The 15,157-nt window shown below is 34.7% G+C and overlaps 1 protein-coding gene across 6 annotated transcripts in view; it reads right to left on the minus strand.

Moving 5' to 3' along the window:
* The window catches only part of ADGRB3 (adhesion G protein-coupled receptor B3), an 856,580-nt gene that overhangs the window by 15,421 nt on the left and 826,002 nt on the right, over window positions 1-15,157 (minus strand). For 5 of the 6 annotated variants that reach the window (XM_031964675.1, XM_031964677.1, XM_031964674.1 and 2 more), the window contains one exon: window positions 7,453-7,488. The exons of the other annotated variant lie outside the window; for it this stretch is intronic. In XM_031964675.1, coding sequence (XP_031820535.1) covers window positions 7,453-7,488 — 36 coding nt within the window. The remainder of the gene's footprint in view (window positions 1-7,452; window positions 7,489-15,157) is intronic. 6 annotated transcript variants of the gene reach the window in all.

A 15,157-nucleotide genomic window follows, 5' to 3' on the forward strand; every position in this document is an offset into this window, starting at 1 on the left:
AAATTTTATAATAGCAACAAACCGGAAAGTTCCAGTATGATTTGGATTTTGGTGACAAATGATGCCCTTTTAAGTCTGATCCTACACCAAGTCCTACAAATCTTTGGACTCAAAGAAGCAGTTTTAAAAATAAAAATCAGTTTTGATTTAGAAGGAAAACAGTTTCTGGAGGGAAGATTTTTTAGTTTCACAATTAGGAAAAGTTATTGGGAGAAGAGAGCGAGCAGCTGATCTCCACTTGTTCTGTGTATAGCAGCAGGAAATAGATTTAAATCAGACTTATTACTAGCCTTGGGGTGAGTCAACACTTTTGCAAACAGAATCTATATTTAATACTAACTTCCTTCACCTTAGTGAATTTCTCAGGAGTCAGGTGGAGAAGGGCTCACTTTTTGGAGGGTTAGCAACTGGAGAGATATGTTCATAAAGATGCTTGACTAATCAAAACATGATAGTCAGTTTAGCATAGAGGTCAGAGCACTGAATTCAGTGCTAGAAGAGCCAAGTTTGGATCCCAGATTAACTTCACAATCTAGCATCTTCAATCTCCAAATCTCTGATACTTTTACACTCGAAGGGAAAGACAATCAAAGTCGGGTAAACATTGAGAAGTTAATCTGTTTTCTGAATCCAGATCCAGCACTCATCCTTTACACCATCTAAGTTATAAATAATAACAAGGCTGAAAACAGCAAGGCCGGAGGAAGTGACTTCCTGAAGTTAAATTCTTCCAACCTTTCATAGACAGGTTACTCTCATTCTTACTCTGAAATATTCTAAAGGATGAGTGCTGGATCTGGATTCAGAAAAACCCAAGTTTAAACCTGACCAGGTTTAATTATAAATCTGGGCAAATGATTTAACTTGTTTTTGCCTCAGTTTCTTTATTTGTAAAATAGGGATAATGATAACCTCCTACAATTGTTTGAAGGATCAAATGAAATATCTGTAAAATTCTGAGTAAAGTGTCTGGCACATCCCTGGCACTTAACTCTCTCCCTCCCTCCCTTCACTTTTCAGTAGTGCAAGATTGATCATTTCTTCTGTTTTGCATTGAGCTATCTCTTTATAACAGGCTATTATAGACAATTTAAACCAAATCACAGCTTAAACTAAGGGAGTAATGGAGAAGATAGATAAAAAAGAAATGGGAGTTAATGTTTGGGTTGTAGCTTCCCTTCCCACCAATTCACATCTAGATATGAGGCAGATTCTGAGTAACTGAACAGTTGCATTATTTGCTAGTGGCTGTCTTTTTTCCCTCTCCAAATTACAATTTCAAAGCCTAAAAGAAAACTGACAAAGGATCTAAAAAAATTTAATAAGCTGCCAATCTTATCTTTTTTTACTATCACCTACTGCAGTTGTTTGCTGTTACAGGTTTAAAATTGTCTTAGCCCAGTAATATGCAGAGGACCCCCAAGCCTCCCTCTGTTGCTTAACTGTGGCATTGAGATGTTGCTACTGGACTCTTAAAGATAATATTAAAAAGTCCAAACTCCAATAGGTCTTGGGGAGCTGGAAAGGCTTCAGCTATGGGTCCAGGATGCTGTTGTGCAACTGCTTATGTCATTTAACTTGTTTCTACCTCAGTTCCTTCATCTGTAAAATAGGAATAATAATAACATCTATCTCCTACAATTGTTTTGTAGATCAAATGAGAAATAATATATATAAAATGCTGAGCACTGTGTCTAGAGTATCATAAGCACTTAACAAATGCTTATTCCCCTTCCATCACTTTTCAGTGATGCAAGACATTTTTTCTTCTTGACTATTTTGCCTTGAATTATCTTGTTTTAATTGGTTATTATAAACAATTTTGAAAATTGTTATATATATGTTATATATATTTATATATTATTATATATAATATAGGGATAATGATAACCTCCTACAATTGTTTGAAGGATCAAGTGAAATATCTGTAAAATGCTGAGTAAAGTGTCTGGCACATCACTGGCACTTAACTCTCTCCCTCCCTCCCTTCACTTTTCAGTAGTGCAAGATTGATCATTTCTTCTGTTTTGCATTGAACTATCTCTTAATAACAGGCTATTATAGACAATTTAAACCAAATCACAGCTTAAACTAAGGGAGTAATAGAGGATATGGTCATCTGAGGATTGTTCAAGAGACTGGTTCTTGTATATTCATTACTAATGGTTTGGTTGCCAAGTGATGAATTATTTTTATCTACAGCAATTGACAAGGACCATATTCCAAGGAGTTAGGGCTCAGAGATTTTCAATTTACATTGGTAAATAATATAGGGATAGAGTCAGAACTTGTAAATTTATTGGTATAAGGAATTCTTAAATGAAGAAACACCCCTCAATAATGCAGCCAAGACTTTCTTTTCAACTTTAGAGTCATAGAAAGTTGCTTAGAGTCTTGAGAGAATAGGTGACTTGCCAGAGTATGTACCAGGAGACAGGATTTGAATTCAAGATTGTCTGACTCTCTGGTCGTCTCAGTATCCATCTCTGAGACCCTGGGCAAATCACTTGGTCCCTTTCTACCTTGCTTTCCCTATCTTCAAAATGAGGATAACAGTAATACCTACCTTACATGACTTCTGTGAAGATCAAATGACATCACTTATTTAAATGGTTTGCAACCCTTAAAACCCTAAATCACTACTTCTTAAACATTTGTGTGTGTATGTGTGTGTGTGTATGTATGAAGGACTCTTTTGGTAGCTAGTGAAGCCTGTGAACATCTCAGAATAATGTTTTTTAAATATATTGAAATGCAATTATTGAGATATTTCAAAAAAAGTTCACAGATCCTAGATTAAAAACTTATGCTATGATGATGATGATATGACATATAATTATATAGTTATAATATGATTATAACATGATATATAATAATACATATTATTATCACAATATTCTGAATCTAATAATGATAAATTAACATATATAGTGCTCTAAAGTTTATCAAGTATTTTATGTGTGCTATCTCATTTGATTTTCAATTTGACACATTAATAAAATAATGCATTCCTGAAGTATTGGAATGAGTATGGAGAAAGTATATAGATAAAGAGGTTAGTTTATCAGGACTTACTAGATGAAATGACATAATTCTGTAATTTGCTTTAAAAGACCCCCAAGAACTACAGGGTCATTCAGTTTCCGGAGAAAGCTAGTAGTCTAATTTTGATATTGAAATCAGTTAGTAAACATTGCTTTAACATTCAGAGTCTAAAATGGATTTTTATCTTGTTTCTTGCTCTACATGCTCTTGACAGTGGGCAACTGGCTTATTTACAAGTTGCAGGAATAGTATTGCTTAAAGGATCTCAGGAAAAAACAATTGGGTTTGAATACATTTATGGAGGTAAAACATGGACAAATGGGCACAGAGGTCCGTTCGGCATTTGTTTTATTTATCCTAGGAATATAGGGCTGTCTTAAAGGCATGGGAGAGAGCTTTAGTTAATGCATTACATTAATGTAAATTATGATAAGGGATTTTTAGATACCATAGATGACTGGATGTAATTAGTATATCTATTATAAACTGTAGAGGCATGGAGAGGGGATGCCTTCAAGAGACCCAGAGGCAAAGCAAGCTCTCCTAATTAGAACTGAGTGGGAACATATAAAAGTCAGGGGGTAGGAATGGAAAGATTCTATGTGGGTGTTGCAGAGTTTTAGGCAAGCACCAAGCAATCTGTGTTTGAGGGGGAACACATTAGCTTTATCTTGTGAATGGTCATTTAGGATGGTTTCAGACTTCACATCATAATAATAAAAATAAACACACATACATCTTGTTTTAGATTTGGCAATAAATAGTTCCTGAATATTTAAAAAACAAAAAAAACCAAAACCTTGTAATCCCTAATCAGTGGTACATCCTCAGATAAATGCCACTTTCAGATGAGGCTGTATTATGTAACACCCAACTGCTTATGAAGGGAAAACTAGCTCTTTTCCCTGAAGCACACAAGTGGCACCATTTAGGTTTTCCTAAATCTCAAGACAATATAGTAATCACATAACCAACCCAACAATTATATAGCTGAACAAAGTGTCCTGGTTTTTGATGCATAATGTGTGTTGGTCAACTAGAAATGTATTGATGTTAGGATGATTTGCAATTATAAATTAGGATGTAAAAATATTGTTCTGAGGCATAGGATGAAGCATTAATTTACTATAGTCTGGTACCAGTTGCCATAGAAAACATTCAGAAAGAAAGTGGAATTCCCATGCTTTGAATGCCACAGCATGATTCAAGTCTTTTAAAATGCTTTGTGATTATATAATTTAGATTGGTTGCACAGTAATTTGATTTTATAATTAGTTTTGTTATTAAATGCCTGGCACAAAGTAAGTGCTTAATAAATGCTTGTTGATTTTTACTTCTGGGTTACAGTGAGTTAATTTGCCCCTTTCCTTAGCTCCTCTAGCTTGGATGAACAAAACATGCCATATTATTCCAGAACACAAAGTTTCACATTTTAAGAGTTGTAAATGTATGACATAAAATATATATATGATTCCTGCTGTTTTTGGAAAATTTGCTACTGAAAATGAATGAAAGCTTTTACAAAAATGGACAGTTCTTAGTATTTCTCTAGTGGAAGCTATTCTCTATTGTTTTATGCTAAAAATTCAGTTTGTGGGACACTGTATCAGTATACGTTGTTGGTGAAATTGTGAATACATCCAGCCATCCTGGAGAGCAATTTGGAACTATGCTCAAAAAGCTATCAAACTGTGCATACCCTTTGACCCAGCAGTGTTACTACTGGGCTTATATCCCAAAGAGATTTTAAAGAAGGGAAAGGGACCTGTATGTACAAGAATGTTTGTGGCAGCCCTCTTTGTAGTGGCCAGAAACTGGAAACTGAGTGGATGCCCATCAATTGGAGAATGGCTGAATAAATTGTGGTATATGAATATTATGTAATATTATTGTTCTGTAAGAAATGACCAGCAGGAGGATTTCAGAAAGGCCTGGAGAGACTTACATGAACTGATGCTGAGTGAAATGAGCAGGACCAGAAGATCATTATATACTTCAACAACAATACTATATGGTGATCAATTCTGATGATGTGGCCATCTTCAACAATGAGATGAATCAAATCAGTTTCAATAGAGCAGTAATGAACTGAACCAGCTACACCCAGCAAAAGAACTCTGGGAGATGACTAAGAACCATTACATAGAATTCCCAATCTCTATATTTTTGCCCGCCTGCATTTTTGATTTCCTTCATAGGCTAATTGTACACTATTTCAAAGTCTGACTCTTTTTGTACAGCAAAATAACTGTTTGGACATGTATACATATATTGTATTTAACTTATACTTTTAACATATTTAATATGTATTGATCAACCTGCTATCTGGGGGAAGAGGTGGGGGGAGGAGGGAAAAAGTTGGAACAAAAGGATTTGCAATTGTCAATGCTGAAAAATTACCTATGCATATATCTTGTAAATAAAAAGCTATAATAAAAAAAATAAAAATTCAGTTTGTCACCCATTTCTAGGTGTATATATGAATCGTATTCCAATACATGAATTCTAATGTATGAATCATTTTCCCATGCTTGAATCAGTGTGTAGAGAGCTGACCTCAAAGTCCTATAGCTGGTTATATTCATACTAGTTATGTGACTTTACTCGTTATGCATGCTGGTTATATGACTTTAGGGAAGTAAATTGATATCTCAGTGCTCCAGACAACTCTAACTCCAAAAACTTTATGTTGCTAAGAAGATGCAAACCTAGATTGTGAGAGATTATTTCTTCATCTCAGAGAGCTCTTTATTAATGAAATCGCAGGTCCAATTCCTATCCCTGTGTCACATTTCCTCTCTGACATTTGCTACCTGTATGAACTTGGACAACTTGTCTTTTCTACATCTCAGTTTCATTATCTGCAAAAAGTAATGTGCTTGGATTAGATGACCATTGAGCTGTTTTATCTGTGACAGATTTTCTATTATTGCTTTGCCTCATTTAGTCTGAAAACAGCGTCTATTTCTCCTTAGTCACTGTTTAGGGGAGAAAAACAACAACAAAAGAACTTTATTCAGCCACCAATAATTCTGAAAAAGCACAAGCAGATATAACCTCAGGCATATTATATACTTTGTAAAATGGACTTTTACATTCTTATCCAAGAAAGTGTTTTGATTCAAACAGTAAGTTTCATTTCATTCTGTTTTGAAAAACTTCTCCCCTGAGAAGTTTGGAAACTATCCCCAGGTTTACTGAGTTCTAAGTAATTATTGCAGAAGTCCAAATATGCTTTGAAAAATCTATAACAGATTACCCTCAATTATGTCAATAGGATATATAATCTTATCCAGTTCGATACATAATACAATTTGTATAAAATCCTAAAAATCATTAATTTGGTACTTAGCAAAAGCTGCTCAAATAGTACACTGGCAGTAATTTCCAAAATCAATATTCCACTGCCAATATAATTTTGAGGCAAATTAGAGAATGAGAATTTTAAAATTTTGTTTATGTCTTTGGAAATGTAATTTTTAAACATGGTAGCACACTGGGCAATCAGTTAAACTTAGGAAAAGGGAACCTAGGTATATGAGGGAGAATGTAAATGACAGATATAGAAGAAAGCATTGGTGACTGTGCCAATGATAAAAACTTTTCCTGAGAAAAGCACAATATGGGAGAATATATGCCAATTAAAAAAAAAGTGGGGAGAGGAGAGGAAGGGAAGGAAGGCTCATCAATAATTTAATGTGATGTATTTAGAGAATATCCCCACAAATAAGAGCAGTAAGGAGGAAATGGAATCAGAAGACATGGGATCAGAACTTAGTTCTGTCCATTCACTAACCTCTCTGAACCTCAGTTTTCTTAGCTATAAAATGGAAATTTTGTCTTTTGCACTTCCTACCTCCCTAATAATTAGGAACTTACTTTGCAAACATTAAAGTGTTTTATAAATGTAAGTCATTTTTATTGCTGAAATTATGTATGTGTGTGGGATGTATGAGAGGGGATAGAGAATCATTAAGATTCTTTTTTCCTGGGCAAAGTCTGATAGAAGTAAATTAGTTTCCTAATACCCCCTCCCAATAGTCCCCACTGCCCATACTCCCTTCCCAATATGACTAGTCATTCCATTTAAATATATGTGTGTGTGTGTGTGTGTATACACACACACACACACACACATATATATTTTTTCCTCTATCTTCCTATGATCTTGGTTTGTTAATAGGTCTGTTCTAATCCTGAAAAATTTTACTTCAGAATATTCTTAAAGCATCTTAAACAATAATACTTTTATTCACTACCAGTTATATAGTTTGAATTATCCTTAAATATCTCAGAGTTTTCCTTGATGTTTTTAGAAATTGTTTTCTATGTATACAGAATGTTAAGTTTAGATAGTATCTTTGTAGTTAAATAACTTAAAATACAAAATAATTCATGCAAACTTACTTCAAAGTCAAGGTCCGAATATCGTGATTTTCTTCTCTGTTAGGCATTAAAAAAAAAAACGAATTCAATAAAATTAGGGTTAGCCATGCAAGTAATTTCATTAATTTCAATAAAGACACTCCAGTTTTCTGTCCTAATTGAAATTTGGTGTTAGGAATATTTCTCTCCACAAAAGAACCCATGCATGTTATGATTTAAAATTATTTCTAGAAATCTATCACATGCTTTGGTAATTATTTTTGGGGAAAACTCAATAAAAACACCTCTCCCCCATTCACTAAGATTTAAGAAAGTATATATTTTTATGCTAAAAATTCACTTGTATTCTTACAGATGTCATCTTCATTTCTTGCATTTAACTCTAGGAGTGTCAGATTTTTTTCATTATTTAAATTCATCACTCTACTACTTCATTCTGAAAGAATGTTAATGCATGTTCCTAAAGCAATTCAGGCAGACACAGAGAATAAGAATGCTACAACATTTGAGAGAAAACCTGATGCTTTCATGGGAAGCATTCTAAACCAGTCTATATGTGTGAGCTTCAGAGGTGAAGTCTTTGCAATCTTCCCTAAATACATTTATTAGATCTCAATGCTTAATACTTCTTTATGTGAGAAAATTCTACTTGCTGGCCCTTGGGAACAAAACAATTCTTTCTAATTTGATAAAACAAATTATAGCATGCTATACCTCAAAGAAAAATTTGATGATAATATCTTATTTTAAGTTATTTAATCTTTGTGGCTTAGTTTTTTTTTTAACACAATTCCTGAAATCTATTTTTTTTTTTTTAAATCAATTTGTGTTCCTGAAATAAAACAAATCAGATATAATACAAATTTGGAATACATTAAATTACTGATAACTGAAGTTGTAGCAAGGATATTTTCAGGGAATCTACAAAGACAGAGCAGTGGCCTAAAACTTTTATTCAAGGACAGAAAGCAAATTTTTCTTTTCTCCCAGGGTAGAGTCATCAGAACACACATTATAAAGAGGGACTAACTGGGCAGTGATTTGTCCTGAAGCTATTCTTATCTGAACTACATTTAAAAAGCAAAACAAAAAAATAAAAAGATAGGAGTGATAACAACAACTAACAAAAATAATAATATCAGTTGATATTGGAAAGCACTTTAAGGTTTGCAAAGTACTTTATACATATTGTATCTAAGAGTCTAGAAGCTCTGCACTACAGATATTATCATGGCAGGGTAGAAAGTGCTGGATTTAGAATGAGGGGAGCTAATTTCCCCCTCTGGCCTCTTATTACCCAAATTACATATGACTTTAGACAGATCATAAAGTATCTTTCTGGGCATCAGTTTTACTCATCTATAAAATGATGGAATTGAAATAAATGACCTGTAGTCCTTTTCAACTCAAAATCTAAATTCATATCATCCTTATTTTATAGATCAGGACACTGAACTTCAGGGAAGTTTACTTTCTTGCTTACAACCAGAAATCTAATCTATTAGAAATAAAGGTTGAACTCTATATTCTTGATTCCAAGTCTGTTACCTTCCTACTATACTACATTGCTTTACAGTCCCAGAGTCTGAGGCTTTCTTAGCAAAGTAACAATAGATAGCAGTGGAAGGAGAAAAATCCAAATGGACTTATTCATCATTTTAGTTATGCCTGATTCTTTGTGATCCCATTTGGGGTTTTTATGGCAAAGGCCCTGGAATGGGTTTTCCTTTCCTTCTCCAACCCATTTTATAAATGAAGAAAGTAGCAATCAGGGTTAAGTGACTTGCTCAGAGTCACACATCCAATTTGAGACTGAATTTGAATTCAGGTTTTTTGGACACAGGCTTGACTCTCTATGCATTGGGCCACCAATTAGCTACCCAGCTAAAATAGGTTAGGAACTGGTAAATGTAGAACAGGCTTTTCAAAATTCTAAGGCACTAGCATAGCAGTTTTTTAGATTAGAAAATAATTCTTTTGGTGATTTAGTGATTAAAAAAAAAACATTTTCAAGATAAAACCAGATTGTTTAGATAATTATAACTTGAAATCAGTGTCGTGTAAACTTTTGATCAAATTTTTCCTGCTTCATCTTTTCTTCCCTTTCTATTTCTTCTCTTCCCATATTCCCTTATCTGATGTTTATATTCCTTACTTCAATAAACATAACAGCCAAATATTTGCATCAAAAAAAAGTGAGAGAAATAGTTTTAGTTATTGAGCATTAGAATAAATATAGAGAACACAATACAATATGGCTTATTGCAGAAAAAAGCCTGAGGTAGCTATAATTAGAATGCAATAAGATACAAATATTATACCTTAATACAAAACTGAAAATCTCCCTAAAATGAGTCCACCCTCCAGGGAAAAATTCACCAAAGTACATTTCAGTAGATAAAAATCTAGGTACCAGAAATCACTTCCTTAAAAAATAAATAAAATGAATCAAAAGTACTGCAAAACACTCATTTTAATGAACTGCCCTAGACCTACTGCCTCAGTTGGATTAAAATTTGTGAGAAGTCCCAGGAAGAAAGTGCTCTTTTCCCCTGAGAAATGAAGCATTTTAAGACCATTTTATATCTTGCCTCCTTTTCAGGAGCACTAGTAATATGACATTATGGATGAAGAGAAATCTGCAAAATAGTATTAAACATCTCTTTCCCCATCCCTACCTACCTCCTTTAGTTCCTTTAAATGTGTAGTAAAAAACCCATGTTTGTTATCTTGCACACTATTTCACTGCAAGTACAGATAAATAACAATATTGTAACTGTTCTTGCACTGTTCAGCCTTCTTGGCTTTACAGGCCATTCTGTAAGTATATGTTAAAATAGAGTCCTTTTCTAATATTGCAGAGCCCAAGCTCCAAACATTCATGTTTCAGCAGGGCATCTTAGCACATTAGTTGTGAACTTTGCCTTTGTGTTCCAAAATTAAACAGTGTAAGATTTGGAGCGGGAAAAAGAAAGTTTAGACATCTGTAAGCAAGGGACTCTTGTGTGGCAGTCATCCAGGGGTCCTTCTGTGGCTACAGGTCATCAAAGCCATATTGCTGCACTGTCAGCTTCTGAAAACTAAGCTGTGCTGGCTAAGAGATGGGAGAGGCTGCTAACGGCTCCATCTGTTATTCGCAAAAGGCAAGTTCAACTAAGAGGAATACTGCACATAAATTCTGCTTCTGTCAGCAGATGTCACCTATGTCAATATGAAATATTGGAGAGAAAATCGAGGTTTATTTGCAGGAGTATCCATCTATATTTGAATTCATTAAAATTCAAATCACATAAGGGGAGAGTAGAAATGGCAGCAGGAAGTAGGACTTAAGAAGGTACAAATGAAGCAAACAGATTTTAATTAAAAAAATCATAAGGATGGGCAATTGGGGGTAGGGAAGGGAAGACTGAAAATTGAGGGGGTAATAAACTGCCTACGGAACGTGATAACATAACAACTTTGCATAAAATTCAGGAAAGTGTATCATGGTCAGTTTGACACAATGGAAGACCAAAGACACTTAGGCTCTTTGTGAGAAGGTTCTACCTTCTTTCCCTAATGTTCTAAAATCACAGGGAGAGAAAAGGAAAGAGGAAGTCAAAGCCAGGCTTGGAAGCAGTGCTGGCTATAAAGTCTGTGGGCAAAGCATGTTATCCCATCCTCTCAGCTGAGAACCCTGGCAAAAAGGAGGGAAAAAGGGAATATAGTAGTGCCAAATATCCTTGGAGAGAAACCAGGTAAGAGAGAGTACTTGATCTAAAAATCAATTTGGATAATTCAGTCAAAGTTAATTGAATCAAACATAAAACCCAGATGGTAAATCACATTTCTGAGTCAAAGTCTGGAAATACCCCTTAAGATAGTTGTAGGGTAAAAGGATGTGGGTGGTAGTGACCAGTAATAAAGTTTTATGACAAAATTGATTATTTCTAAAGCACATGTCTGTTCCAGAAACTTCAGTGGCTCCTATTGCATCTGGGGTACAAGACAAACTCCTCTTCTGTTTGGCATTTAAAGCATTTCACAATCTGGATACAATTTGTCTTTCCAAATTAATATCACACAACTTTTTTTTCCTGTACTTTACATTCCATCTAAACTAAACTGTCTGCTGTTCCTCAGACACAATCTCTTATGTCCCACTGCAGTGACTTTGAACAGTCCTGGAATGCTCTTTCCTCTTCACCTTTTCAGACCAGAGTCAACTTAACTACTCCCTCACTACTTAAGGCTTTTCCAGATCCTCTCCAATATTAGTACTCTGTACAAGAATTGCTCTGTATCCTGAATGCTTAGAACAATAACACACTGTTTTGTTGACACAAAACAACTACTTAATAAATGCTTCCATCTTCATCCCAGGTCTTCTCTAGCACTGACTCACCTCAAAATGCTATGTCCTGGATTCCCTGGGTCATATCTCTTTTAGGGTTAGGTGGTGTTGTGAAGTTGGAGGTTCACCACCTAACCCTAGCAGGGAGGTTATAAAAAAAGGATCTACTTCCTTCAGATGATCTCTTTCCAACCATTGAAACTCTGTACAAACTTATTGTTCAACGGCAAGCATATTCCTACTCCTTTATAATTTTTGTCCCAATGTGAATTCTTTGGTGCCTCTGTATAAAAGCCATTCTTCATCCCAACTCTCCATTTCTTATTCATATACCTTGATCCTATTGTGCTAGTATCCCACTATATATAGGGAATTGGAATTGGAATATCTGTTCCATAGTTAATAAGTTTCTATTCATCTTAAGCCTTTTCTTTTCTCGCGTTTTCACATGGCTCCTTCCTGGTATCATTGCATACCTGGTAACTCTTTACATCCCTGACTATCCTATAACCTAATCCTCCATTCCATCTCAGCTATGCACAGGCGATTTTCTTGTCATTCATAAGTGTTCTTCTTCCATACTGATGAACTCTGAAATTCCTTTATCCAATCTTAGTATTTTATTATTCTGTCTTGCCTAATACCTTATAGTTCAACTACACACTATTCTTTAGTTGTGAATCCCTTGCTAAGTCATTTTATTATTGATCTTGACTTGTCAGACTATAATCCTAGGTTCCTTTGTTTTTACGCATGGGCTGATGAATAGAGCTAAAGAAAAGTGAAAAAACATGCTATTTGGGGTTAACTATAGACATTTGTTATCTAATTTCACCTGTGCTCTAAACCCTTCTTGCTTTTTTTAAGCTTCATGTGGTATCCCATTTCCCTACCTTATCACTTTATCTCATATTTCAGTGAAAAAAATTTGAAGCCATTCATTGATAACTCCTTTTCATCTCACATCACTCAGATATTTTTAACCTCTACCACATTCTTGGATGAAGAGATGGCCTTCTCCTTGCCAAAGCCAATCCCTCTACATGTACATCTTCAGTCTGCTCTAGCAATTTACTGACACTATCATCTCATTTCTCTCTCTAAACTATTTTCACCCATCTACTAGCTCCTTCACTACTGCCTACAAATGAAGTGTCCATGTCACCTTATTCTTTATTTGACCTGTTCATACTTGGTAGCTACTTTAGCTTTCCTCCCATTCTCAGCTAACTTCTTTTTTTTTTTTTTTTTAAAAGTCATCTATATTAGGTAAGTTACATCTGCTCTACTAAATTCTGCAATCTGGTTTCTGACCTTGTCATTCAAGGGAAATTGCATTCTCCAAAGTTATCTGTGATCTCTTAATTGCTAAATCAAATGACCTTTTCTCAATTATCTTCCTTCTTGTCCTTTTTACAGCATTTGCCACTATTGATCACCTTCTTCTTGATACTTGTTTTTCTCTAGGTTTTTGTGACATGGCTTTTTCCTGTAATCTACTACTGTCTGTTTACTACTTAGGCTCTACTGAATTTTTATTTAAGTCATTCCAATTGAGCATGGGTGAAGCATGGGTGTTTCACAAGAGTATGTCCTAATTTCTTCTCTCTTCCCTCTATCTTATCTCTCACTGAGATCAGCTCCTTTGTTTTCAATTGTCTATACAAATCATTCTCAGAGATATATATTCAGACCAATTAACTTTTCTGAGCTCCAGTCCTGCATCATTAAATGCCTTTTGGACATCTGGACCTACACATTTCACAATTTCAAACTCAAAAGTGTCCAAAATCTTTCCCCCTAAGTCCCTCCATTAACATTTTTTATTTTCTATTCTTGTCAAGGATATCGCCATTCTGCCCCTCATCTATGTTGTCAATCTGTGTAATCTTGGACTCTGCTCTCACCTTACTTATAGCATCTGTTGCCAAATCCTATTGTTTCTACCTCATAATATATCTAATATATCTCCTCTTCACTCCCTTATTACCTTATATTTGTCTGTACTATTGCAACAGCCTGGTGGTTGGTTGCAAAAATCTCTCCATATTCCAATCTGTCCTCAGCTATGAAGAGAACATTTTAGGTCTGTCCATATTCCCCTATATGACTCAATAAATTCCAGTGGCTCCCTATTTCTTCCTTTATCAAAATAAAGTTCACTGTATTATATTTAGTTCTTTTCCTAGCCTGGCCCCTTTCCAGCCTTCATTTACACTTCACTTTTATCTAAGTACTCTAAGGTACATAAGGTGCCTTGGCCTTTGTATACAATTCTCAATTTCCTGTCATACTTGGAATGCTCTCCTTCTTTATCTCCTTTTTTTCTTTCCAGACTCATATTAAACTTCACCTTCTATAGGAGTCTAGTCCTTCTAGCTACTAGACAGAACCTTCCTTACAAATGTGCCATGCACATTAAAGTTCCTGTAAGTATGATTTTTATTATAATGTGAGCCGTTTGAGGACAGATATGTACATTTATTTTTAATATTCCCAGTAGTTATCACATTGCCTAACACATAATAAGCTTTTATTAAATCCCTTTTGATTGACTGACTAGTTAAACTGTTGAAGCCAGTCAATCAGAGACAACTTTTACTTTTAAGCAGGATGCAAATTTGTTAAGCCACCATGTGCCAAATGATGTGCTAAATTCTGGGGGATATAAAGATAAAACAGTTCCCAATGTCAAGGAGCTTGCATTTCAATTGGAATAAAACCACATTCAAATGGATAGATAGATAGAAAATATTTTGTTTGTTTAATGGAGGCATGGGTAGGTATTAACAGCTGGAGAAATCAGGAAAGGCTCCAGGGAAGAGTCCTGATTGATTGATTGCTTCAAGCTAAGTCTTGCCTAAATCCTAAACATATTTTTTACTTGTCAGTAATACCTAAAGTATACAGAAAAATATGCCAGAAAAGGAAAAAGTTGTAAGCCAATTGCATAGAGTAGCATTAAGTTTTAAAAGACTAGAGTGTGGTGTGATAGAGGGGGGAAAAGTGATAGCATAACACCCAGTCACATCCTGCTACACTTAGAATTCAATGCGTCTAACAATCACACTCTCTACCACACTTGACTTTAAAGAGTGTCAAGCAGAGGATGCTTGATTCAGTTTATTTTTTTAGCTCTATTTTTATAGAAGCACATCGAATATCCTGGAATGTCTTAAAAGCATCAGAGATCTTGATGGCATGGACAATTTACCATTTACTGGACATCTTTCTTAGCCTTGTGCATTTCATAGATATTGCTTGTTCCCTTATGCTACAAAGTTACAAGTACTTGAAATAAAAAAAAAAAAGAGATTTAATGAACAAAATTATCACATTGAAAATTTTGTGAGACATTTCTTTGTTCATTCTTTCACTTAAAAATATTCCCAT

This window comes from Sarcophilus harrisii, chromosome 4, assembly GCF_902635505.1.
Source record: "Sarcophilus harrisii chromosome 4, mSarHar1.11, whole genome shotgun sequence".
Classification (NCBI taxonomy): Eukaryota; Metazoa; Chordata; class Mammalia; order Dasyuromorphia; family Dasyuridae; genus Sarcophilus; species Sarcophilus harrisii.